Raw genomic sequence first — 25,724 nt, forward strand, 5'->3', positions numbered from 1 at the left:
CAAATTATCCAATTGCGTATTCCCAATTATCGACCAGAAGATGCCATTCCGAACCGTTTTCAATCGACATCACCTTAATAATTTTTAATAATGGGCCAAAAGCAAAGAGGTGTAAATTGCTGGCATTACGTTTCAAATGGCAACACGTGCCTGAAAGCATTCCGCGCCTTACACAATTGCAGAAATATACCTACAATAGGAATTCTTGATTGAAGGCTAGAGACCATTTTCATTTGTATTTATTTCCACTTTGGGTATTTGAAGTGTATGAATGAGAAAGGCAAGGTATAAACTTCAAGGATCAATTTTTTCGTGCTGACTTAATGTAAATTATTGAAAATAATTCATCCATTGCCTGGATTATGTTTCTACTTTTGGAGTACAAATTTATGGAATGACTCCAAAAATGTACTGGATCATATCGAGGATCATTGCGTAAGCTCTTATTAAAGTTTTCCGTTCATGGAAGTAATGTATCGTGAGCAACCTGTCTGATGCTGGGTCGTGGGCCAAGGGGTAATGTAGGCTTGTTGATGATGTGCCTGAAAACGGGAACATCCGTCAATTGCTAAAGGACAACGGCATAAGTATATCGTGTGCCTTCAAGTTCAAGCAATAAATTAATAAGCCATTGCAGCTTTTTGTAAGCAAATATTACGAATCGCATTCTGCACGCTTCTCTCTTAATTTCCCGTGCACACGCACACTCTCCCCTGTCCATGGTCCAAAACAGGCATTGGCATGGCCCTTACGTCCGCCCCCGTCTTACGTGATGGTGCGCAGTTATTTAAAATAATATTTCCGTATCCGGCAAATAATACGAGACGCGTGTTGCTTGCTACAGCCCCGGTACTGGTCCATAGTTTATCTAGGATGGCCTTCATCCATTCTCCACTTTATATTTATCGACATTGCAAAGGCAAGATTTTTAAATAATTTAAAACGCCAAAGCTTCTGCACCCTTTTGAGACTTCCTGTAATAGAGCAGGCTCCCCATCAATACTTCTAATAATTATAAGAAGTAGTTTGTCTTAATGGTAATTGCAAGTAAAAGTTATATGGTTACCTGCCCGGTGTGAATGGTGGTCTGGCTTTTAGGCTTACACCATCGCAAATAAGTTAACAATGGCCCAAAGATCGAAAATTGGGGCACTATTAGGTACATTCCGAGCCTTCACAAAAGTCATTGACAGTCAAAAGCCATTGTTCGCAACATTATCTCCATCGTTTTTCCATTTTGGTTTGGGCTTATACATTTGGTCCATTGTCGGCACTTCTATATTGGTTATTCGCCTATTCCATTGTGCCATGTCCATTATATTCTGCCTATAGCCATCCGCATCCCCCGTTGATATTGTTTTTCTTTTTTTTATTCATTTTCGAAATAGATAAGCATTCCACGCGTGAGAGAAGCATCGGGATCGGATCAGCGGTCGCCTGAATGGTGTTCTTAGCCGCACACACCCCGCCTTTTCACAACTATAATACTTACCTATGTATGTGTGTGTGTGTGTGTTCATATCTACATGCATTTCCACTTCTATTCAAGCGCAAATCCACGGACAATGCATTTTATTTAATTGTTTGGTTCAAGGGTAGGCTCAGCTCAGCGCACCCCTAAGTAGGGTTGACTGTCAAAACGTTTGGGTAGAGAGGGGCAGGGTCAGGGGACTGAAACTGAACCCGAAGCTGACGCTCTGGATGAGGACTCACTGGGACTCGATTTATTCGTGTGTTTTTAGTGTAACAATTTTGACCTCTTTTGTTTGTTACAAAACCATGTCAGCATTGGCATCGGCATCAACTGCGGTTTTTTGGTCTCTGTCCCGGAGTCTGCGTTTTGTTTTCCCTTTGTTATCTAAGCTAAATTACTCCCTCGTCCTATGTATTCAATGCTCCCTCCGTCTTCATCTTCATCTACGCCAGCGGGTTCGACTCCGAGGGAAGCATCAATAACAGTTCGGGATCGGCAGAGGAATCACAATCGGTGTCTGAGGCTGCGAATGTTGCGCATATTCGAATTATTAACTTGTCCTTTGCTTTGTTTTTAGTTCCTCTTCTTTGGCGGGGAACACGAGTAGCCGAAACACTCGCCTGTATTCGGAGTCTGGTGTTGATTCGATGACAAGGCTAATCAATTGGCCAGCCTCCTAGGACACACCCATATTCCTGCCCTCGTCTTTAACTCACGTTTGAATGTATACACTCCAATGTGTATGTGTGTAAAGGCAGAGAGACAAAGGTCGCGTGTATTTACCCAGGACCACAATTTTTGTTTAGGTCTAGATTCAGTGTCTTTGGACATGTGTAGTTGTATTGTGTTCCTATTCAACTGGCTGGTTTCCAACTATTACGATTTTGGGTTTTTTTTTTTTATATTTTCAGACCTGATGGTACGTGCGCAAAAAATAATATGGTATAAAATAAATTAACGTTTCTCACACATTCCAGAAAAAATCTGATTCGTCACCTCCGCAAGTCTCCATGAAATTTTTGGCACACGCAAAAGGAATTACAAAAAGTCGATTCGGGAATGCCCCTTTGAAGAACCCACATCCACACCCACAGCTCCGGATGATGTAAACTCTGGATGCCGGCAGTGGGAGTGGGGAGGCTGACTTGGTGGGTGGTTGCCTGACTGGTTTTTTGCTTGGGTGGTTGGACTGACTGTGCAGGAACGAGCACCGAGACCAGGTCCATTGGTGCGTGTGACTTCAAAAAATCCCAAAAACGTGTCGGGCAGCATGCTGAAATTGACGTTCCGTTGGGGTTGAGTTGGGGGTGGTTCTTGGTGTTGGCGGGTGCAGTTATGGCACAATTTTGAGCATTCCTTTTATTCAGATTGTGTGCGATTGACGGCTCAATTCCGAGTGCTCACTTAGAACAATCGATGCAATAACGATCTGATGGATCGCAACAGAACGCCGATAGACGGGGCCAAAAGAGTGTGAGCGTTAGGAATACGATTTTGACACAACCACTACTAGTAAGCAAAAGGATAGAGCCCTGAGTTCACTCAGTATGCACTTAATAATGTACATTTATATAGATATACATACATACCTACATATGTATGTATATAGAAGTGCATATGTATATTTATTTAGAAGCTCTTTGTTGATTATACTTAGTTGTTCGTCCTCGACTCCGACCCCTTTTTTCGGTCCCCTATTTGCGGCCAGCCCAGACTCCTCCCACCATCTCACATTTTCGGTTTCTCGGTTGCTTTCCTGGTTCGTGGTCTTCAACAAAGCAAAATGTTGTAATGGCTGCATGATACTGAATGAGAATGGGCTGAAAAATATATGTATGTCGTGTATGTGTATATATGTATGTATATAATCGTCCGACCGCACATACATGGGTATGTATGTATGTATGTTGTTGGCAGATGTAGACACATGTATGCAAACAAAGGGCAAGCAAAAACAAAACGCATGTACATATGTAGACTTACATACTCAATTTACATACATACATACGTGTGTACATACCTACATATGTACATACTTACACTTACGCAAGTATTTACGCAGCCGTCGGTTCGGGTTTTGGTATGAAAATGGAAATGGTTCATCTACACAAACATAGAAATACATACACATATGTAGTTTTATTTGCAAACGTTATTATCATCGTGAATTCATAAAGTTAAAGTTCCAGTGATTATAAATGCCTAGGAGTGCCACAGGGAACTCCTTGGCTTCCCCTCTCACCAACACATAGAGCAATTGCTGATTCTGCGTCGTTGTATTACACAAGCGCCGTGCTCGTCACACTCGTACAAGCATCCCCCATTCAATGCAATCCTATTCGTCGAACGCTAAGACTGCAGCCATCCCGCCTCCACACATATTGAACGCCATTGAAAACCCTTGGGAGCGAAAGAGACGGACTGAGGAGCTCGCTCAAAATGGCCGGCGCGTTGACGACTTTGCTGTTGCCGTTGCTGTTCCTGCTGCCAGTGTTTTTTCGCATGAGAGCTCATTATCGTTTCGCTTGGCTAAGTGCGCGCTGCTACCACCGCTCGGTCACCGTCACCGACTGAAACCAGTTAGTCGTGCAACATTTTGTCCCAGAACGAGCTAAGGCTGACGCCGGCGTCGCCTCCGCCACGCCACCGCTACCGCTACCGCCGCGAGTTTTGAGATCGCGTCGAAAGCAAAACTTTCAAAACTATCAATCTATAGTGCCAAAGAAGGATACAAGTTCACAGTCCGTGGCGTCGCCGCCGGGTCGCTGGCGGACCTGCACAGCACCTGCAGCACCTACGGCTGATCGATTGGAACGGAATCGTCAACGACAACGCGATCCAAAGGGACCAAATTCAAAAGTGCGATCCGCGCGAGTGAACGAGAAAAATCCAAACGTCAACGAACTGGTGACAAGTACAAAGAAAGCCCGCCGAAATACAAACGAAAACCGCAACCGAAAGTGGAATCGAAATCAAGAATTATATAAACGCATATATACATAAATATATATATATATATAAGAGTTAAGCAAGTGGAGAAGTGAAGCAAGTACAAAAATCAACAACAACGAAATGATATACCATTCTCTGGCACTTTAACAGTTCCAGTGACAGAACCTCGCCCTATCAGCGGCAGTGATACCCATACCTAATAATATAGGGTTGAGAACCCAAAGCATAAATCGGCAACGATCCTCCGACGCAACAATTCAAAAATTTAACGCAAACCGTTAAATAACTTCAAGACATCAAAATGATGCTAACCACAGAACACATAATGCATGGCCATCCCCACTCATCGGGAATGGGCCAGAGCGCGCTTTTCGGTTGCTCCACAGCTGGTCATAGCGGTATCAATCAGCTGGGCGGAGTGTATGTGAATGGACGACCACTGCCGGATTCCACACGGCAGAAGATCGTCGAATTGGCGCACTCGGGTGCTCGGCCTTGTGATATATCCCGTATACTTCAAGTCTCCAATGGTTGCGTCAGCAAAATTTTGGGCAGGTAAGGAATTTTAGGACCTCTCAGCTCTTACAAACCGTGTCAAACCGAATGGGGGGAATCCCATAACGAAACTCAATTCAAATCCAATTAAACAATATAAATACATCTTTGCTTTCAACATATGCATATTGTTGGTCGACAGGTGTCCCTTTTTAATATGATATTCGTGTCATTACTTTAAAAGCGATCTTAATCTATTACTCTTGAAGCAAGGCAGACCAAAGTCGGTGCGTCAACAAACCCCTTGAAGAGTGTATCAAAAAGATGTGACCTTGTAAAAATGGAACAAGTCTATATCCAAAACTTCCGTGGACTGCATTCAGACAAAGCAGTCAAATATAAAAAACTTTTCAAAGCAAAAAACAGACGTATAGTAAAGCTCATAAATAAACCTAAAATTGATCATGGCGCTGGATATTTAAGCATGATTGCACATAACTTTACAATGACGAACAAATTCGAAAATATACATACATACATATGTATATTAGGGCCCCCACCGAAAATTAGAAAAACATCCACTGAGATGACTATCGTTCCATTGATAAATGTGATAAATGTGTGAGAGTTTCATTTAAATCAGGTTGAAGTTTCTTCTGGTAACCTTTGTGACTATCTCCATATCATCTCTACCATCGATATTTAAAAATATAAATTCTTACAAATTGGTTAAATTGTGATTTATGGATATATGTATATACCATATATTTTATTCTAATTATCTTCGAAACAGTAGTTTTTCCATGTGTGTGTGAAATCATTAACCAGCTTCGTTCAAAGTCAAAGTATTAACTATATACCTACATATATAAGTTAGCTAAAGTTTTATTAAGTTAAGTTAATACGTACCGTCGGACATAGGGTCTTCAGTACACCAACCCGGCTTCTCATGCTGATCAAAAATGTATAATGTATATATACTCGGAAACGTCTCCTTATCTGCTTTATAAACATCGAAATAAGTCTAAAACATAACAGTTTTAAACGTGTCTGTTCATTAAATCATTCTGGATAATTTACATAACATTCTACAATACAATCCCTAAATTGTATCCTGGGTACTTTGCAATTTAAAGGATAAAGATAGAGAAAAATAAAACTAAATAACGTATTTTCCAAGAAGCTACATAGTGTATTAGAGTTCAAGGTGTAATTACTGCACAACTTTAATTTAAACCAGAGGGCCGGGTTAATTTTCGACCGCGTCAAAGAGTGTTTACCCTTGCAAGTTTTTTGTTTCTCTTTCCCAACATATATCCGTCAAAGTGGAAAAACGTTTAAAAGTTTAATGTTTGCGAAAGAACGACACTTTTAGCATAGGAAATAACGAAGCTTTTGAACAAAGTCACTATTTACCACAGATTGTTCCTATGGGAGCTATATGATATAGTCGAGCGATCTTGATCAAATTTGGCACAGTCGTTTATAGGTGTAATAAACTTTCTAATATTAATATCACGATGAAAGCTAAAAAAATAACGAAGTTATTCAGAAATGAAGTAAGTAAGTCGTCTCGCCGACTTAGGTATACCATACACCAGTAAAGCAAATATTTCAACTGTATTAAACAAATGCATTTTCACATGCTTCTTACAATCATATCTTAGTATCTCGCTCACTCAATCAGACGAGCACCCTAGCGCCCCCACCAGCCAACGGCCAACTCCGGCCTTATGGAAAAACGTTTATATGCATAAATCGAGTGTTTTTTGTCCGATTTTGATCAACTTTGGTATTTTGCTAGATATTAGTATTAAATTTAAGTGTGCCAAATTTGGTTGCATAAGGTAAAAAAATACGGGAGATAATCAAGTTTTTCAAATTACGGGGGCGGAAAAGGGCGTGGCAAAATTTTCATACATACAAAATGTGTGCATTTACTAAGCGAATATACATACCAAATATGGTGGCTCTAGCTGGAATAGTTTTTGAGATAAACGCTTTTTTTAAATTGCGGGGGCGGAAAGGGGCGTGGCAAAAATTTGAAATAAACTTGATCACTCTACATACTACACGAGTCTACATACCAAATTTGGTGGCTCTAGCTCTTACAGTCTCCGAGATCTAGGTGTTCATACGGACAGACGGGCGGACGGACAGACGGACGGACGGACGGACAGACGGACATGGCTAGATCGACTCGGTTGTTGATCCTGATCAAGAATATATATACTTTGTGGGGTCGGAGATGCTTCCTTCTGCCTGTTACATACATTTTGGCGACTTTAATATACCATTTCACCCTATGGGTGTATGGTATAAAAAGACATTGTTTGTGACTTTGCCGTTTGTATTGGAGCTGTACGATATAGTGATCCGATTTTTTATCACACATAGTGTGAAATGGTATATTAGAGTTCATTTTAGATCAGCATCAACAGCCGGGTCGACCTGTCTGTCTGTCCGTCCGTAGTGGCTAGATCGACGCGGCGGTTGATCCTGATTGAGAATATGTATATTTTGTGAGATCGAAAATGGTACATTTTGGCGACTTTAACATAGCATTTCACCCTATGAGTGCATGATATGAAATTTATGTCGCCTATATCGCTTCGAAAATCACAAAGTAATTGAGAAAAGTCATTGTTTTTGACCGATCATTTTAATGTGAGTTATTTAATATATCAGTCCGATTCGGCTGAATCAGAGATATACATACAATGCTTGCAGTGCATGCAATTTGAACCTTTTGCAAGGGTAAAACTACTGGACATTTTTAATCAGTTTTTGAAACATAATGCATCGATATTGTGTAACAATTATAATCAATTACACAGGACGATAAAACTCAGACCCAAAGGACCTTAGGACATTTTTACATAGATATAAAATATAGATTATTTTCTCAGTCGTTACCGATTTCGAAGTTAGAATCTTGTTCTTTTTGACGAGCCTTCCATTCCATCCATACATATCATCTTGTAATAATATCAATGTCATCCCTTTATTATGTGTATAACAAAGTCAATGCCACTCATGGGTCATAATTTATTAGGTATAACGGTATAACTATTAATTCTTATTTCGTGTGAAGGTTTGTCCACTCAAACTAGTAATTTTTTCAAAGGATCCTTATGCAATAAGCAAATTTAAGAAGAATATAATTCTCACGGTTGGAAGCCAGTGCATTATAAACTAGACCAAAAGAAATTTTAAAAATGGTTAATCCGCTGTTTTTACTTAAGTGAAGGGCAATTATGTCGATTCTTCAGCCAGTTTACACACCTAAACCTCGATTATCAGTGCACGAGACCCTAAATCAATCCATCAGTGCTTAATTCAGAAGTTTTATTTTACTTGTAAGTTGAGATGCATAATTCAATAAAATATATGTATATATACATTCTCACACGAATCGGAGTCGATCTCTCCGTCCGTATCAACAAAAACTATAAAAGCTGGACTTGTTTGCAGACTCAAATTTATTTCATTTTTCAAAATAGTGATTTTCTTTAAAACTATAACAGCTAGAGACATCAAATTTGGTTTGTACTCACTTTTTTTACCCTTGCAAAAAAAGTATACTAACTATACTATACTATATCATATATATCTCCCATAGAAACGATCATCGAAATCAGTGACTTTATCAATAATATCGTTACTTTGGACGCGATTGTCATAAAAATTAATATAAGTCAGTTTAATATGACTATGTCCAATTTCATCAAGATCATTTGTGAACAAAAACGGATATATAGAACATTAAAATTCTTGGTGACGGGTGGGTTTCCCCCGGGCCCGCAGTTTTCAGAAGGGCCCGCGATACATCACATCACAGTCGAAAATAGCGGATTTATTTGAAGGGAAGTAGGGGATCCGAACACCCGGGCCATGATTTTCTCTCTGCGGCCCTGTATATATCATCCCAATAGCTTTTAAGATGGCGGAAACGGAAACGTCTGCGTGTTACAAACATTTGACCAATTTTATAATACCCTTTGCAATGGTATAAAAACTTGCGAGGGTATACAAACATAGGAGCGGTCGAAGCTAGCCCCGGCCTTTTGGTTTCATTTAAGTTCGAATTTGCCCTTTTGCCTTCCACAATTATTATCTATGATATAAATTTATTACACTCTTTGCTGTTGTTAATACCTATCGACACACCCTTTCATTTAAATCAAACTCACCATAGGCAAATTATACTTATAAACGTTTTTCACTAAGTGGGCCATTAGGGCTGCCTATTTTAAAATAGTTGTTTCACTAGGTACATGCTATATCGAAGTTGGCGAATTTCCTAATAAGTAACTGCTGGTAAAATGAAGTAAGTATGTCGCCTAGCCGACTTTGGTATACCATGCACCAATTGAAATTATGTACTGCTTAAATGTATGGAATTTAGCATGTCTCGCTCATTCTTACAAAAACATAGCACTCTAGTGTCGCCACCAACCTTATGGCCATATGCCCACCTAGTCACTATACACAATAGAATTTGGTATATTAATATATATTACTAATATAGAGTGCTTACCGTTGTATGTACCGTTACTTTTCCAGAAATATGTATGATATTTGCTTGCTTGCAAGCGTATCACAATTATAAGACACATTACAAAAAGTGAAGTGAAAGAGATAGGATAGACTTTTTTTTGGTGTTTATTATTGATTTACCTCTAGAATTTTGAGTTAAAACAAAATGGGGCGATCTACACTGCTTTGTCCTGAAGAAAAGGGCTCTATTTTAGCATTTTCCAAGTCAGGTTGGACTATTGCCCGAATTTCCCGTGAAATTGGCCGTAGTCGATCCGCAATCGCCAATTTTTTAAAAAATCCGGAAAGTTACGGTAAAAGGCGGAGTACAGGTCGATTTCCGATTCTTGGTGACCGTGAAAAACGGTACATTCTTAATAAAGCAAGCAACTCGACAATATCATGTGCCCAACTTGCTTCGATTTCCGGCAAGAAAGTGTCGGCTATGACTGTTTGGCGCACTTTAAATAAATCAAAAAATATTGTACGAGGTGTGCTTAAGAAGATACCCCATTTGACTTCACGACACAAAGCCGCCAGAATCGATTTCGCGATTAGAAACTTAGAGACAAACTGGGACTCGGTAAAAAACATGTTTTATCAAAGCTTACTTGTGAAGTACCGTTCTTTTTTGTATAAAAGGTTATTTTTTCTGATGAGAAAAAATTAAATCTGGACGGACCGGATGGATATCGCCATTATTGGCGAGATTTACGAAAAGAGCCATTATATTTTTCAAAGAGGACTGGCCAGGATGCTCTCCGGATCTAAATCCAATTGAGAACATTTGGCGTATTTTGGCAAGACGTGTTTATAAAGAAAACCAGGTTTACGGCAACATAACCGACCTTAAGGAAGCAATTATCAGAGAATGGGGTCTTCTAGAGGATCAGTTATTAAAAACTCTTTCGGATTCGATGAAAAAGCGTATTTTTGAAGTCGGAAGAGCGCAGGGAAATGCAATTAATTATTAATTTAAAAAATATTAAGGAAATTTCTACTTGTTTTTTATTTTTAAGCTTAAATTGAAATATGTCTTATAATTTTGATATGGTTGATAACCCTATTTTTTTTGTTTTCTTAAAAAAAATATATATATCTGAAAAATATTATTGAAAAATGACATTAATCTTATTCGCATTCTAATTTTGAATATATTTCTAAAAAAAAATTTTGGAAAACTAAAGTGTTTTAGAAAATATGTGTGAAAAACGACGTGTCTTATCATTATGATAAGCACTGTATATTATATATTACTAATATATATTATTATACCCTTGCAAAAAGGGTATATTAATTTTGGTCAGAAGTGTGCAACGCATAGAAGGAAGCATTTCCGACCATATAAAGTATATATATTCTTGATCAGCACGACGAGACAAGTTCAAATAGCCATGTCCGTCCGTCCGTCCGTCCGTCCGTCCGTCCGTCCGTCCGTCCGTCCGTCTGTCCGTCCGTCTGGATCAACGCAAACTCCTCCTAGACCGTAAAAGCTACAGAGCTGAAATTTTGCATGTAGGCTTGTATATACTGCAGGCGTTGTATATCTCGGATTCAGCCGGATCGGATCACTATATCATATAGCTCCCATACAAATGGCAAAGTCACGAACAGTGACTTTTCTCAATAACTTTGTTATTTTCTGAGCTATTGTCATGAAATTTCATATTGGTGAATTAATTACACATCAAAACGACTGTGCCAAATTTGATCAAGATCGGGTGACTATATCATATAGCTCCCATAGAAACGATCTTTCGAAAACAGTGACTTTTGTCAATAACTTCGTTACTTTTGACGCGATTGCTTTTAAATTAAATATTTGTTAGTTTAGTATATCTGTTAATGACTGTGCCGAATTTGATAAATATCGGGTTACTATATCATATAGCTCCCATAGGAACGATCGCTGGAAAACAGTGACTTTGATCAAATCTTCGTTATTTCATATACTAAGATTGTAGGCCGTTCTTTCGCAAATATTAGCCTTTTTAGATAAAACGTTTTTCTATTTTGATGGCTATAGGTAAGGAAAGAGTTACCAAAAAAGTTGCAAGGGTATACAAACTTTGACGCGGTCGAAGTTATCCCCGGCCCTCTGGTATATTATTAATATATTATTAATATCTGGTTAGATTACGACCTATTGAAATTTAAATCGAACTTAGCGAAAAAAGTTGGTGAAGCCTACAATACCGAAGACCAATTCTGGAGTTCTTTAGCAAAGTCTGCTGATGATAAAACTTGGTAGTTCTTGAAATAGCTATACAGACAACCTGCTCATCTTTTTGTGTGTTGCCTTTAAAATAATCTTCTTTTGTAAGATTTATCTCGAGCCGGCTAAGTTCGATTTATATTATTAATATATAATATTAATATTGTAATATAATCAATATCCCAACTTTTATTGTAATATTTTGATTTTGAATCAAATTTGTCCTCCTTACTACTACACGATATAACTTAACTCTTATAGTCTCTGAAATCTAGGTGTTTAAACAGACAAACGACAATCATGGCTGGATCGACTAGGCTGTTGATGCTAATCAAGAATATATATACATATGTATTTAATTAACATACATTTTGGCGACTTTAAAATTCCGTTTTGTACTATGAGAAGTGACCGATTTATAGAAGGAATAGTTAGAAAGAAAGCTGAAAATAGGAAAAGAAATTCTGTCCGACGTGAGGTTACTGATAATGTTGAACACAGATTTATGTATCAAATCAGATGGTTCTATCCGATTTGAAATTTGGCAATGTCTGACACGCTTGTCGATTCTTATGTTCTGGGTGGAAAATAGCATCCGCTAGAAAAATGAATTTAAATTAAATTATAATCATTAGTAACTTGATATCTAAACATACACACATACACAGGTTTGTACAGTGTACACATATTGTAGGACAATCTCTTGCTCCGTATAGGTTGAGGATATTTAAAAAGCTTTTAAAAGTTAGAACTTTGAATTTTTAATAATTAGTTAATTAATTCTTATATTAAATATTGAGAATTGTTTCATTTTAATAAATTGAAAACTTTGGGTGATGCAGTGTGGAAAAATATACACTCCCTTGGTCAACACGATTCCGAAAAACAACATTTTAATGTATAATATATAAGTCCAATGTTTGACATAAACCATACATACATTTGACAAACAGGTCATAATGTAACCATATATTTCAACTATAGCTGAGAGCTTTAGTTCTAATTGTGAAAATATGTAAAAACAAAATAAAAGCCAGAGGGCCGGGGCTAACTTCGACCGCGTCAAAGTTTGTATACCCTTGCAACTTTTTTTGTAACTCTTTCCTTACCTATAGCCATAGAGATATACAACCCCTGCAGTATATACAAGCCTACATGCAAAATTTTAACTCTGTATCTCTAACAGTCTAGGAGGAGTTTGCGTTGATCCAGACGGACGGACGGACATGGCTATATGAACTCGTCTCGTCATGCTGATCAAGAATATATATACTTTATATGGTCGGAGATGCTTTCTTCTAAGCGTGGCACACTTCTGACCAAAATTAATATACACTTTTTGCAAGGGTATGAAAAATTAAGTAAGTAGATTGTCTTGCCGACTTCGGTATACCATCCACCAGGTGAACAGATATTTTAAATTTCGAACACCAATGTCTATTAAATTCGTTTTACATGTCTTACTCACTCCAGCTCACGCTCACAAAAACAAACGAGCACTCTAGCGCCGCCACTAGCCTACGGCTCCTATACTCCAAAAATTGAGACAGGCATTCAGTTTTACCAAAGAAATCTAAATATCAAGTTTAGTGGTTCAAGCTTTGTTGGTTTTGGAGAAAATGAGTTTTATTTAATTTTCGATGGCGGAAGTGCGCGTGGCAAAATTTTGAAAAATCAAAATCTACGCGAGTTCTAAGCCAGTACACATTCCAAACTTGGTGACTATAACTACATAGTATGGTTTTTGAGAAAATCAGTTTTATTTGATTTGCGGAGGCGTAAGGGGCGTGGAAAAAATTTAAATAAATTTGAACACCGTAGGCATTACAGTGATTAAGAATACATATACTTGATGTATGTCACAGACAGAAGGAAGCCTGTTACATACATTTTGGCAACTTTAATATACCATTTCACCCTATGGGTGTATGGTATAAATGTAAGCTCGTAGGAGATAAGAATTTCGTTTTCAAGATATCATGTCGACCAAAACCAAAATCAATTGATCATATTTTTCACATGGGTCAATCCTCTTAAAGAACATATTCCTTTAAATTACTAAAATTAAATTTTAATTAAATAAAACCCAACATACATTTGTATAAGATTTAAATGTTTCAATTTCTTTTTATATTTATTATAATTTTCCAATTCGACCAGATCTGACCGAGTTTGTTGTTTTTTTTCAGGTACTACGAAACAGGATCAATTAAGCCCCGAGCGATAGGAGGTTCAAAACCCCGCGTGGCCACAACGCCCGTGGTGCAAAAAATCGCAGATTACAAACGCGAATGTCCTAGCATATTTGCATGGGAAATTCGCGATAGACTTTTATCGGAGCAAGTTTGTAATAGTGATAATATTCCAAGTGTAAGTTTCATACATTATTCACACACGTGTATATACTTGTACATTATTGCTTCTATTTAGTGAGTATAAGCATACTAAACGTATTCCGATCAGTTAAGCAATCACAAAATATTTTTTTTATTTACATACATATACAGTTGAGGCCAGGCATTTAGGACGTTTTGATGTTCGCATTTTAGTTCTGATTTTCTGGCCTCCCACTCAATGAACTAATTTATTGGTTATTGTATTCAGATTATGATCCGTAAATGTGATCATCTTATGTTAGCTTTGGCCGTTTTTTGCTTTTGAACAAAAAAACCCTTTTTGCCTGATGTTTTTTCTAAAGGCTTTAAGGAATTTGTAAATCTAGCAAAACTTAAGGCCAATTAAAATTCCGAATTTTATATCCAATTTTTGGGAGTTTTGGCAGATGCAATTTTAAGACACTAATTGGTACTAAAGTATCTCTTTCCTTGAACTACGATGATAATTTGAGTTCAATAACCAACCAATCACTGAAAAATACATCATTGAGTTACTTGGGAGCCAAGGAAATCAGAACTAAAGTCAAAAAATCAAGTCATAAATTCATGGCCACTACTCTATAGGCGAACTGGTGTAACATATTATTTTGTTTATGCCCTAAATGTGTAAAAGCACCTGTCTATTGTAAAGAAAACGTATTTTCTGCTTGAATAGTTTAAAACACAACAGTTAAATGTTAGTTTAATTAATTAAGGCAAATTGTTGGACTGTCCGCCCGTTTTTTCCTGCCTGGTATGACTTTGATGTCGGCCGACCATAAATCACAATTCTCATAGAATATATGTCAACTTATATCAATAACTTTCAACTTAAATTCAATGCGTTTCTAAAGTAATCAATTCGTCGTACCTACTTTGGTATACGATGCACCAAGTAAAATATTTGTATACTATTCGTTTTCATATGCAGCAAGCATAGTTTATATCGATCGACCTTTAACTGTACAAACACTTTATTACCGCCATCAAAAATTTTAAACATGGATCTGCGCACATACTATAAAAGTTTAGTATTAGTTCAGGCTTAGCTTTGCTATAGCCTTCGAGAAATAAGTTTTTTTTACAATGTAGACGAGAAGTTTATACAAAACCATGGCAGATGCTACTTAAAAAAATGTAGTGTCGGATCCAGGGGGAGCAACTAGGGTAACTCTGCCCCTGAAGAGTTTTATTAAAAATAAAAAACATACGTATTTTAAAGTTCCATAAATACAAAATAAACATTGTATGAGTAAATATTGATGTTCCAACTTCAGTATGGTATAATTTTGACACTTAAACATATCCAATTTTTACCTTGATTTGGCTTAGATATATAAAAAGGGAAACTAACTTTAACCTTAAATGAGTTATTAAGCAATAAAATCATTCCAACCATCATTTTATCATTCTGCTTCAAATATCTGTCCAAATTAAGAAATTTTACTTCTTAGAAATCTAAATACAGTACAATACAATCTTTGCATAATGGGCACGTTTAGAAAAAACAAGCTAGCTTATACATCTATTCCATATTTTAATAAGCAAAAGCCCAATTCGTAGAACAATTTGTAGCTTCTAACGCTATTCCTTAGAATTTCTCTTTCTAAATTCAATCTAAGGATGTACATGTACGTTTATGTACATGTATATGTACGTACGTATGTCCAAACATCGCAAATGTTTTGCAAGGACTAAAAGCGGCTATTGATGTGGTTCCATATCTTTACAGAATTAGGAGGAGGGGGAGAGGCTGATACATTGCTGAGCCAAAGGCTCGATCTAGATTGCAGATCCGCACTACGCTGCAGGATCCGCACTCAAAGGCGGCACACGGTAAGCCAGCCTGCACAATGGATTAAATAATTTCATAACAATGCCTCCGTATTGCTTTTAAAATGGATTAGAGTTCTTGTGTGTTTTTTCCATTATATTCTCTTGTTTTTGTCCGCAAAAGATACTTTCATTATTCGATCAGGTAAACAAATACATGGTATCTAGTTCACCTAATCTCGCCTTGAGCTCTAATTGTGTATGTACTCAGATTAGTCGGTCGACGGTCGTTGAATAGATTAGGGAATCCAGCCGTCGTGTCGGAGTATGGTCATAGCGAGCAGTAGTATTTTGCCTATTTCAAAGTAGAACATGATAATTATGGTAAAAATTACAGCTTTGCATACTTTTCCAATCAGTAAACCAATCCGCAATTTTAAACACAAATAATTGTAAAACAATTTTTCATTATAAATAATGAAGTCTTTCCTTTAAATAAAAGAAACTTTCGTATATGCCAAATAACTTTTTTAATGGTTTAGGATTTAGTCAGCAACATTCACTTAGTACCGAAGTACTGAAAAATTAATATCGAATTAGAGTAGCGCAAAATTGTCGGCCAAAGACATACTGCCTTCCCTCCCACACACTTGAAGATATATCCCGCTTATGGGAATCCCTTTCACTGAGCAGATTATCCTTTGAAGTCTTTTGATGTCTTTATGTACAAATAAGAATGGCCAGTAATTCATTATGCGCCCGTTACAGCGTAACGTCATCTCAATTGTACCTAAATGAGGTGCACAAAACTGCCTCCGCATCCAAAGAAATGTCAAGCCCGCGTCCGACATCGACACGTGGCAACACTTAAACTCCAAAGTGGCATTTTCCATGTTCATGGTAATGACATTGTATGTAATTCACCCAAACCGAAAACCGAACCAGAAGCAACCCCACTTCTCCACCTACAATTCTGTCTCAACTTCAATATTAACCACACAGTTTAATAGAATGGGAAAACCTCCGACCATTTATTAAGGTCCAGAAATGCCTTCGGAAACGGAATTATGTAATGTAACATATGGTAGTAGAGCTGCATTTTCCCCAATTTTATTGATCACCAACTTTATTTCCAAAGCTATTTTGTTTTGCTTAGAACACTCGCTCATCATTCTTATTTCCAGACCGGAGCAAGAAGGGGTGGCCATTGCCACAATTGTTACGAATTATCTATCCATCTCACTTCTTCAACCAACCGGCCATTGTGTCATAGTGGTGGCCTTTTTGGGCATGCACACTGCAAATAGTTCAGTGAGCAACTTAAAGATACCCTGTACTAATTTTATGATCTAACAATTGACCCTCTTTAATTTTCAAATGTCCCTCTGTTTTCCTGAATTCGACAAAAGTTTCTCAGGCTCTATTATGGGCGGATTGGGCGGTTGAGCAGAGAAAAGACAAGACCAGAAATATCGATTTTTTTACTGCATGGGACACAGGGTACCAAACTGGTAGGATAATAAATAAATATAAGTAAAGACTAAATTTATAAAAAACAATTTTGTGTCAATGAAATATAGTGCGGGGACTAAGTTTCTGTTTTGATTAAATATATTTTAAATAATAATATCAATAATATAAAATCAAACCTTGTGGATGGAGCAAAATTAAACAATGAGGTACGACAACTTCTAACCGTGTCTTCTATTTGTATTAGCCAAAGTAAGCTAACTTTGACTTTAACATTTTTACGCTGGTTCCATTTCCTCTCAAAGACATAACTCCCACAAAAACTGTCCAATTCAAAACAAGACCCATTTTCTTAATCGAGTAAAAACAAGTATACAGACTTTATGTTCCTTTAAGAACTAATGTGAGAAATTTTAAGTGCAAACTTTTAGAGCAAGTATTGGGAGCAGATAGGTACGATTTTGTTGTTTTTATGCGAAGGCCATTGTAATTTTCTTGAATTTTTCGGGACGCTTAAAGAGCAGGATTTGAATTTTATTCTTGGTGCAGGGTAAGGCCGTCACCATACCCATGGGCGAAAGTCTGCTATGTAATATTGCGAGATTAAAGTGAAAAGTTTTACCATGGAAGAGGGTCGAGGTAGAGTGAGCATTCAGTCGCTATATCTCTCCTGCTCTCGAACGTGGATTGGCTGGCAACGCTTCCATGCCAGCCAATCCAATCGCGTCGTTACCGCCGTTGCTGTGTTTGCAGGAGGGTAGGTAAGTTAGGCTAGGTCTAAGAAACAAACAGGGCGAGTACAGCCTACTCGCCCTCTTTTAAGCAATGCTCTAGTGTTTGTATGTTCCAGAGCAAGCTAGCAGTTAAGCCCATACCTAAAACATGAAGTTATTGGACTCTGCTTTGTAATTCTGATTGCAGGTTTCATCCATAAATCGCGTCTTGCGCAATTTGGCGTCTCAAAAGGAACAACAGGCGCAGCAGCAAAACGAATCTGTCTATGAAAAGCTCCGCATGTTCAATGGACAATCCGGCGGATGGGCTTGGTACCCAAGCAATACAACGACGGCGCATTTAGCTCTGCCTCCAACGCCCACAGCGGTGCCAACTCCGACGAATTTGTCAGGGCAAATTAACCGGGATGATGTTCAGAAACGTGGTAAGTCACTTTCCAATCCGTAAAAATCACTGGGGGCATCTCAAAAATTGTATATTTACTAAAACCCACATTCCGAAAGCAAAAGAAACGATATACTTTTGTCCAAGTGTCTCTTTATTTTTGGATTACCGAAACTGGATCAACGAAAAATTCCTCTAGACCATACATATACAGAGGTGCCTTAGAAATCTCTAAAAAATTTAAGGCAGTTTGTTTTTAAAAATTTACCAAATGAAATGTTGGTTTCACAGAAATCAAAGACAAATGTCTTTTGGAACTATTTAAAACTCAGTTTCAGCCGAAATTTCACCAAGCTAGCGCTACTCGTCTTTTGTTGTTTTTTTTGTGAATTGCCGTTTGCCATAATTTGATCAACATCTGTGGACTGTATCATATGTAGCTGTCATACAATCATACAATGAAATTGCAAGCTTTACGGCTCTTCTTACTCCACGTTAAATTATTACCGTATTTGGTAGAATGTTGATATTATAAACAAAATGGTTTTCACTTTTACACCTATGTATGTATATGAAGAATAAAAAAGAATACATACAACGTAAATTCAATTAAAAATCAAAAGTAACTGCAGAGGCTGAGTTAATGTACATACATACAGTGGATCAATTAATATTTGGTTTTATCTGTTTCTAATTTTAACTCAAGTAACTCTATTAAAATTAAGTGAAATAAAAAACCCAAAAATCGTAAATTATATGTGGATTTATTACCTTTTAATTAAGGTACAGCATCACAATATTTATTTTAAGTTAAAAAAAAAAATTAACAAAAAAAAAGAACATTTTTGCCAAAAGAAAAAAAAAATTAACAAAAACAAAAAAAGAGAACATTTTTGCCACATTATTATTCGGTATCGACCAAAGTTAATATACCCTTTTTTCATGAGTATAAACAAAATCTAAAATTAGTCCGATCTTGATATTGATCAATTACAATTGTGTAACCATTGTACAATTTTATTTCAATCGCTCGAAAAAGGCAAAGTTATTTATTTTAAGACAGTTCTCGCCATTCGGGTTTATTAACCAAATTATTGCTCTAAAACACCCTTTTTAACCAACTGATTTTATTCAGCCATCCGATCTAGCCAAATCCAAGACATATGTATATGTATATAGAATTCCACATAAACAAGTTTAGCCATGTAGCCAAGCTGTAGAAGATGATGCTTTTAATCCATACAGACAAACAATTCTGCGCAAACTGAACTATACATTTTACAACAGTAAAGATTAAGATACTGATTTTCATAAAAGAAATATTTTAAATTCCTAGTACCAAAAATAATGTGTTACTATTAAACAATTAACAGTAATGTTAAACAACTACACGAAGGAAGATGGATATTTATACCAGGAATATACCTAAGCAGTTCATTCATTCAATAAATGTGAAAGTTCTGAGATGGAACAATTACTTGCAGTTACCCATTGACCACTTGTAGAAATTATGTTAGAGGCCGCTAAACTATAGAATAGTATCGAAGGGCGAAGGAAACTTTGCGCACTACCGGAAAACAACCCTCAGTATCAGCACAGCATCCCAAAATCCTTCGGAGTTGCAACATTGAAAGTATTTTGTCACAGATGATCAAACATTAGGACAAACAAACAGTTAATTTGTTGGTCATTTATTATTTGTCATTCAACCTAATTGAGATTGGGACTGGGCCTTGGCTTCTGTTGCCTTTGTTGCCTTTGATTGTTTTTGTTTACTCGCCGATCGATTTATAGGGCTGACATATGTCCTTTACCCTCGTTCTTGTCCTTGCCCAGCCATGTGAATACTAAATTATCGATGTTCCCGGAATGATGGGAGATAAGCAATCGGCGAAATTACTTTACAAATGCTCCATATGTATGTATGTATGTATGTATATGTATTCCAGGCGCACGCACTTTTCTTCATTCGTTCTTCGTTTCAGCTAAGAGTTCAATTTTAATTGGCTTACTTTTGGCAAAAGTATGTTGGGCCATATGGCTATATACAATTGTATATACCAAGATAGACAGGATATAGTGGGGGTACAGATACAGATATAATTTTACTTTCGATATTCTATCCGTTAGATACATATGTGCAAAATTACATTTTTCAATTTTTAATAATTCTAGATCTATATCCTGGCGATGTGTCTCATCCCAATTCTCATGAAAGCACCTCCGATGGTAACTCCGATCACAATTCTTCGGGAGATGAGGACTCTCAAATGAGACTTCGGTTAAAGCGGAAACTCCAGCGTAATCGGACGTCTTTCACCAATGAACAAATTGACAGTCTAGAGAAAGGTAACTAGAAGGAGGAATACTTGATTTACTTAAAATGTGAAAACAATATTATCAATACTTATCTTTATTTTCCAGAATTTGAGCGGACCCACTATCCGGACGTCTTTGCACGGGAGCGACTTGCTGAAAAAATTGGTTTGCCAGAGGCACGTATTCAGGTTTGTCTTTCAGTTTCGTTTAATTCTATTCTGTTCTATTTCCGACCTGAGTTTAATTACTTTTTAGTTCCTCTTAATTTTGTTCATTTAAAGCATTACGATAGACAAATGAGTTGGTTTTTAGACAAACTGTTGGGCCTCCATAGATTGGTCTTAAAAATTAAATTAGTGGCTTTAAAATCTTCCGTTCTCTATAAAATGGTGGCATTCCCTTCTTAGCACAACCTTCCTGAATACAACCTTCCTAATAATAGATTGTGCTTCGTTTCATGAAATTTCAATTATAAGGATTACAAACAATCAGAAGTTAATTTTCTTTTTCAATTCTCAATTTCCCTGATCAATAGGCTCCGCTTACCACACATGAAATACATATCTCGTTTTAAAAGATTGCAATTTCAAGCCACATTAGTGTGCCTAATTTTTGATTATTAGTAGTGTTAACTTGCAGTGTGTGCCCTTAATGTTTGTCTATCATCTAGGGACGAAGCCCTTTAAATCTATGCCTGGCCAAATCGTTGGCTAGAGAATTTGGGTGTGCTTCAATAGATAATCTGTAAAGGTCCAGGTCTTGGTTAAAAACCTGGACGCACTATGCTCATTACAACTTTTCAGAAAGAGGAAGAGCTTCTGGTTTACTGAGTAAAATGTAGCTCATCGTAAGTTTTATATTATTATTTTATATTACCTTAAAAAAAAAACACTCTTTCAAATTCTATGATATGCCAACAATTTGGTAACTCTCTGAAAATATTGAAGCAACAACTCTAAAGACATAGTTAAATAATAAAATGTAATAATAAGTTTTTGAAGATGACAAAAAAAAATAAATTGACGCCAAACGACACAAGTTAGTAGGGTGCGCTGAAGCATTATTAAAATGGGAAACTAATTGTGTTTGAACACTCAATGAGATATGCCCAGGGCTGATGAATTTCGTAACTAAATTTTTCAATGCAATTGCTACGCCTTTTAGCCACGCGAGTCACAGCCACATTTGGAGTCAGAGTCAGTTTTAGAAATAGAGTTACAGAAGGACATAGCAACCCTAAAGGAGCATGTTTCAACCTCAATCCGCACCCCTGTGGCTGCCTTAATATTTATTATTAATGCTTTTTTATTCTCCGTCTCTGAGTCGGATGCAACATTCAACGTTCCGCTTGTGATTATTTGTATAAGTGAATAAAAACAATTTGACTGTAAAAACACTTGAAACTCCTTGTGATTTTCGCATTGATGGGGTGTAGTGTGTGTTGAAGAGTTCGGAAGGGAAGTGCTACTGCAAAGAGTGGTCGTGGCTACAATAACGCAAAATAATAAATGTCATGATGAAAATATTAGAGCCCAACAACAAGTATTGTAATCCTCATTCACCCCTTTGTCATCACGCCGGAATCGGGAATCGGGACTCAAACCTCCCCGCTCTGGGCTGTTGTGCTTTGAAACAACGACAACTTTGTAAATACTTTAAATAAAACAGCTAAAGCCGCAGTAAACGTCAACGACAGGACGACAGCAATAGCTTCATTAGGCTTCGAGTGTTTGCTTCAACTCGAACCCCGTCTTGGGTTAGAACGAGAGAAGTCATCAATGTGCTCGAACGAATTGTGACAAAGTACCATATTTGTGTTAACTGTGTTGTTATTGCTCTCGTCTGAGGGTTCGCATACTGTTTTATGAACTCCCTTTTAACCCAAAAATTATCTTATCTCATCATAGGTTTCAATAGCCACCGATATATTAGTATGCCTCAACTCATAATCTGTCGTTTCTTTTATCATATATTTTTGATTTCTTTGCATTATTTTGATTAGTTCATACCTGGTTTGTTTAGCACAAAATTTTTTTGTTTGATTTTTACAATAGCCAGTAACATATCACCCCAATGTCCCCATGAACAACCGAATATACAATGTCGATCTTTGCATGCATTTAGGTGTGGTTCTCCAATCGACGTGCAAAATGGCGCCGGGAGGAAAAACTGCGTACCCAACGTCGTTCTGTTGACAATGTAGGTAGCAGCGGGCGGACCAGCACAAATAATAATCCCAATCCATCGGTCACGTCAGTATCTACCACGGCCGCACCGACGGGCAATGGAACTCCCGGCCTTATCAGCTCGGCAGCTGTTAACGGTTCAGAGGAATCTTCGTCGGCTATTGTCGGGGGAAACAATACGTTAGCCGACTCTCCGAATGGTCCAACTGTTAGTTCTGACAACGTGGAAATCTAAATTCAAGGTTAATTAATCTCGGCTACGTTATATTTCAGATTTTGGGTGGCGAAGCAAACACAGCGCATGGGAACTCAGAGAGCCCGCCACTTCACGCTGTAGCCCCAAGACTACCTTTAAATACTGGATTTAACACCATGTACTCGTCTATCCCGCAACCTATCGCAACCATGGCAGAGAATTACAAGTAAGAAAATCTTCTTATATTGCAAGAACTGATAATGATCCATTAAGAGCCTTTAGAGCGAATGATTACCATTACCAATTACCAACTTGTTTGCTATTAATTATATTTAACCTTTCGACAGCTCTATGACCTCCACCTTAGGCTCAATGACGCCATCGTGTCTGCAACAACGTGACAGTTATCCTTACATGTTCCACGACCCGCTATCTTTGGGATCTCCATATGCGGCTCATCACCGGAACACTCCTTGCAATCCTTCAGCAGCTCACCAGCAGCCCCCACAGCATGGTGGTGTCTACGGGAATAGTGCGGCAATGACCTCATCGAATACAGGAACAGGTAGAAGCTGCATTCTGCGTGAGGTAAACAGCCAATACTCACATCCCATTCATATTTTCAGGAGTAATATCTGCCGGCGTGTCGGTGCCAGTGCAAATATCTACGCAAAATGTATCGGACTTAGCGGGCAGTAATTACTGGCCGCGTCTTCAGTGATCGTCAATATTCAACTTGCCCACAGATCTGCTCTCAAAGGCGGCTGCTGCCGCAGCTGCTGTTGCTGCCGCCCACCACCAGGAGCAGCACCAGCACAGTGCTACCAGCAAAAATGCCACAGAGCTCAACGATAGCCCACCGATGATATTACCCCAAATGGCTTCATGCTCATCGATATATTTCAACATGGGCCCGTTGCCCCCCGGCACCGGAGAAGCAACGACAGGAGCTGCAAATCCAGACCTCTCTCCTCCGATCTCTCCATCTCAGTCTGCACCCACGTCTATGTTCATTGGCCCCGGATTGAGTTGTCAGCCGGATAATGAATCACAAAAGTTTCACCAGAACTACTCACGTCCCCTAACCCTTTCCCATCACCAATAGCCATAGCATTGTGAATCTGGAGCGCCCCAGGACGTCTTCTAAAAGATTGGGAATTCAGCAGGCCAAGCACCGCATTAATCAGAGTGCTAAACGTTAAACATTCACTTCACTCCATTAGATAAAGCGACATATTCGATGTTTACGCACAAATCTAAAATCAAATTCTTTTGTTGCAAGTGCTTGCAATCTATGATCGAGCGGGCAGTCATTTTGAAAATGGTATGACAGATGGTATAAGAGACCCAGCTAGAAAAGCCAAAATAATAAACAGAATTCTCTTGCCAATTTTCAAGGAACACTCTAGGAGTTTCATTTACGTATTCCATTGCATAAAGCTACTTTTCGTATATGTATTCAAACATATAATATTTAATAATATTAAAACATTCATTGTCCGTCCGTCCTCAATGTCGAAATTCGGAACTTAAATCGGTTTATGTATCCCTGTATAAACATACATTAATTGCTTATCGAAACAGACTATGAAATAAGGGTGATTCATCACAACCGAAATTCATGTTTTGGAAAGATTATGAAATTTTTATTTTGGAAAACTTTAAAGACTTTATGCGACTGATTGACCAAAATAGAAAATTGCAAGGGTACACATTCTTCGGCATGGTCGAAGCTTGTCCGGACCTCTGGTTTTCAACTAGTCTCGCGGATTCTCTTTCCGGCAGTGAACGTTTGTGAATGCAATTAAAATGGAAAGCTCTCCCAAATGCACGGATGCACTTTAAGCTTAGGTTACTTAGGGTATTTTACAACACAGACACACATACATATGTATAATCGAAAATTGCAACGAAACTCGAAAATTCCAATAATATGTACTATTACGTCGACAGTTCATCCAAACACACCTCCTTAGAGTAAGTCTTCAGTTTTACGAATTAAATTTAAAAACGGATATTTATGTATTTATGTATGTATTTAACTTATGGTTCGAATTTATATATAGGGAAACTTAATGTAACATACCGGAATGCATATACATGCAAAAAGGTATTGTATGTATGTATGTATGTCTAATGTTCTTAACACAGATTTAATAAAATCGTACATATTATGTACTTCTCATTCGTTCAGCATTGTTTGAAAAAACGCGACTTTTTTGGGAGTACATTATTAGAAAATGATGTAATTACTTCGATACACCAAATAGAAAAATCTTCAGTTGAACCCCAGTTATCCTGACTTGGATTAAAAGGACACCCCTCTTATCGGGAATGTAATTGAGTTTGTCCCTTTGTCCTGATTTACCGTGACAGAGGTATTATTCGGCATGGCAAGACAAATAAGTTTTTCTTAATAACAATACAAATTTGTGGTTTTTCCGTTTTGGTCAGCAATCAATAAAAAAACCCGTGTATACATACAAATGTATGTAAGGCCAAAAAATATTTGTGTGCGAATTGATTTAAGGATTTGTAGTTATATAACTATGGAATACTTAAATTTTTTGTTCTTGGTGTACCGGGAATGTTGATTTTCCGTAATGATTCT

The 25,724-nt window shown here is 37.6% G+C and overlaps 1 protein-coding gene across 2 annotated transcripts; it reads left to right on the forward strand.

Annotated features, from left to right (window-relative positions):
* Positions 1-3,947: 3,947 nt before the first annotated feature.
* On the forward strand, positions 3,948-25,291 carry LOC6651089 (paired box protein Pax-6). 2 transcript variants are annotated; one of them, XM_002072557.4, is made up of 9 exons: positions 3,948-4,981; positions 13,865-14,045; positions 18,215-18,452; positions 20,588-20,761; positions 20,837-20,919; positions 22,856-23,125; positions 23,191-23,339; positions 23,461-23,678; positions 23,740-25,291. In XM_002072557.4, exons 1-9 carry the CDS (start codon positions 4,728-4,730, stop codon positions 23,832-23,834), a joined length of 1,662 nt encoding a protein of 553 aa, XP_002072593.2. In that variant the 5' UTR covers positions 3,948-4,727; the 3' UTR covers positions 23,835-25,291. The 2 variants fall into 2 exon arrangements, with proteins under 2 accessions (XP_002072593.2, XP_023036330.1); XM_023180562.2 differs by having other exon boundaries at positions 20,837-20,907.
* Positions 25,292-25,724: the final 433 nt, after the last annotated feature.

This window comes from Drosophila willistoni, chromosome 3R (genome assembly GCF_018902025.1).
Source record: "Drosophila willistoni isolate 14030-0811.24 chromosome 3R, UCI_dwil_1.1, whole genome shotgun sequence".
Taxonomy (NCBI): Eukaryota; Metazoa; Arthropoda; class Insecta; order Diptera; family Drosophilidae; genus Drosophila; species Drosophila willistoni.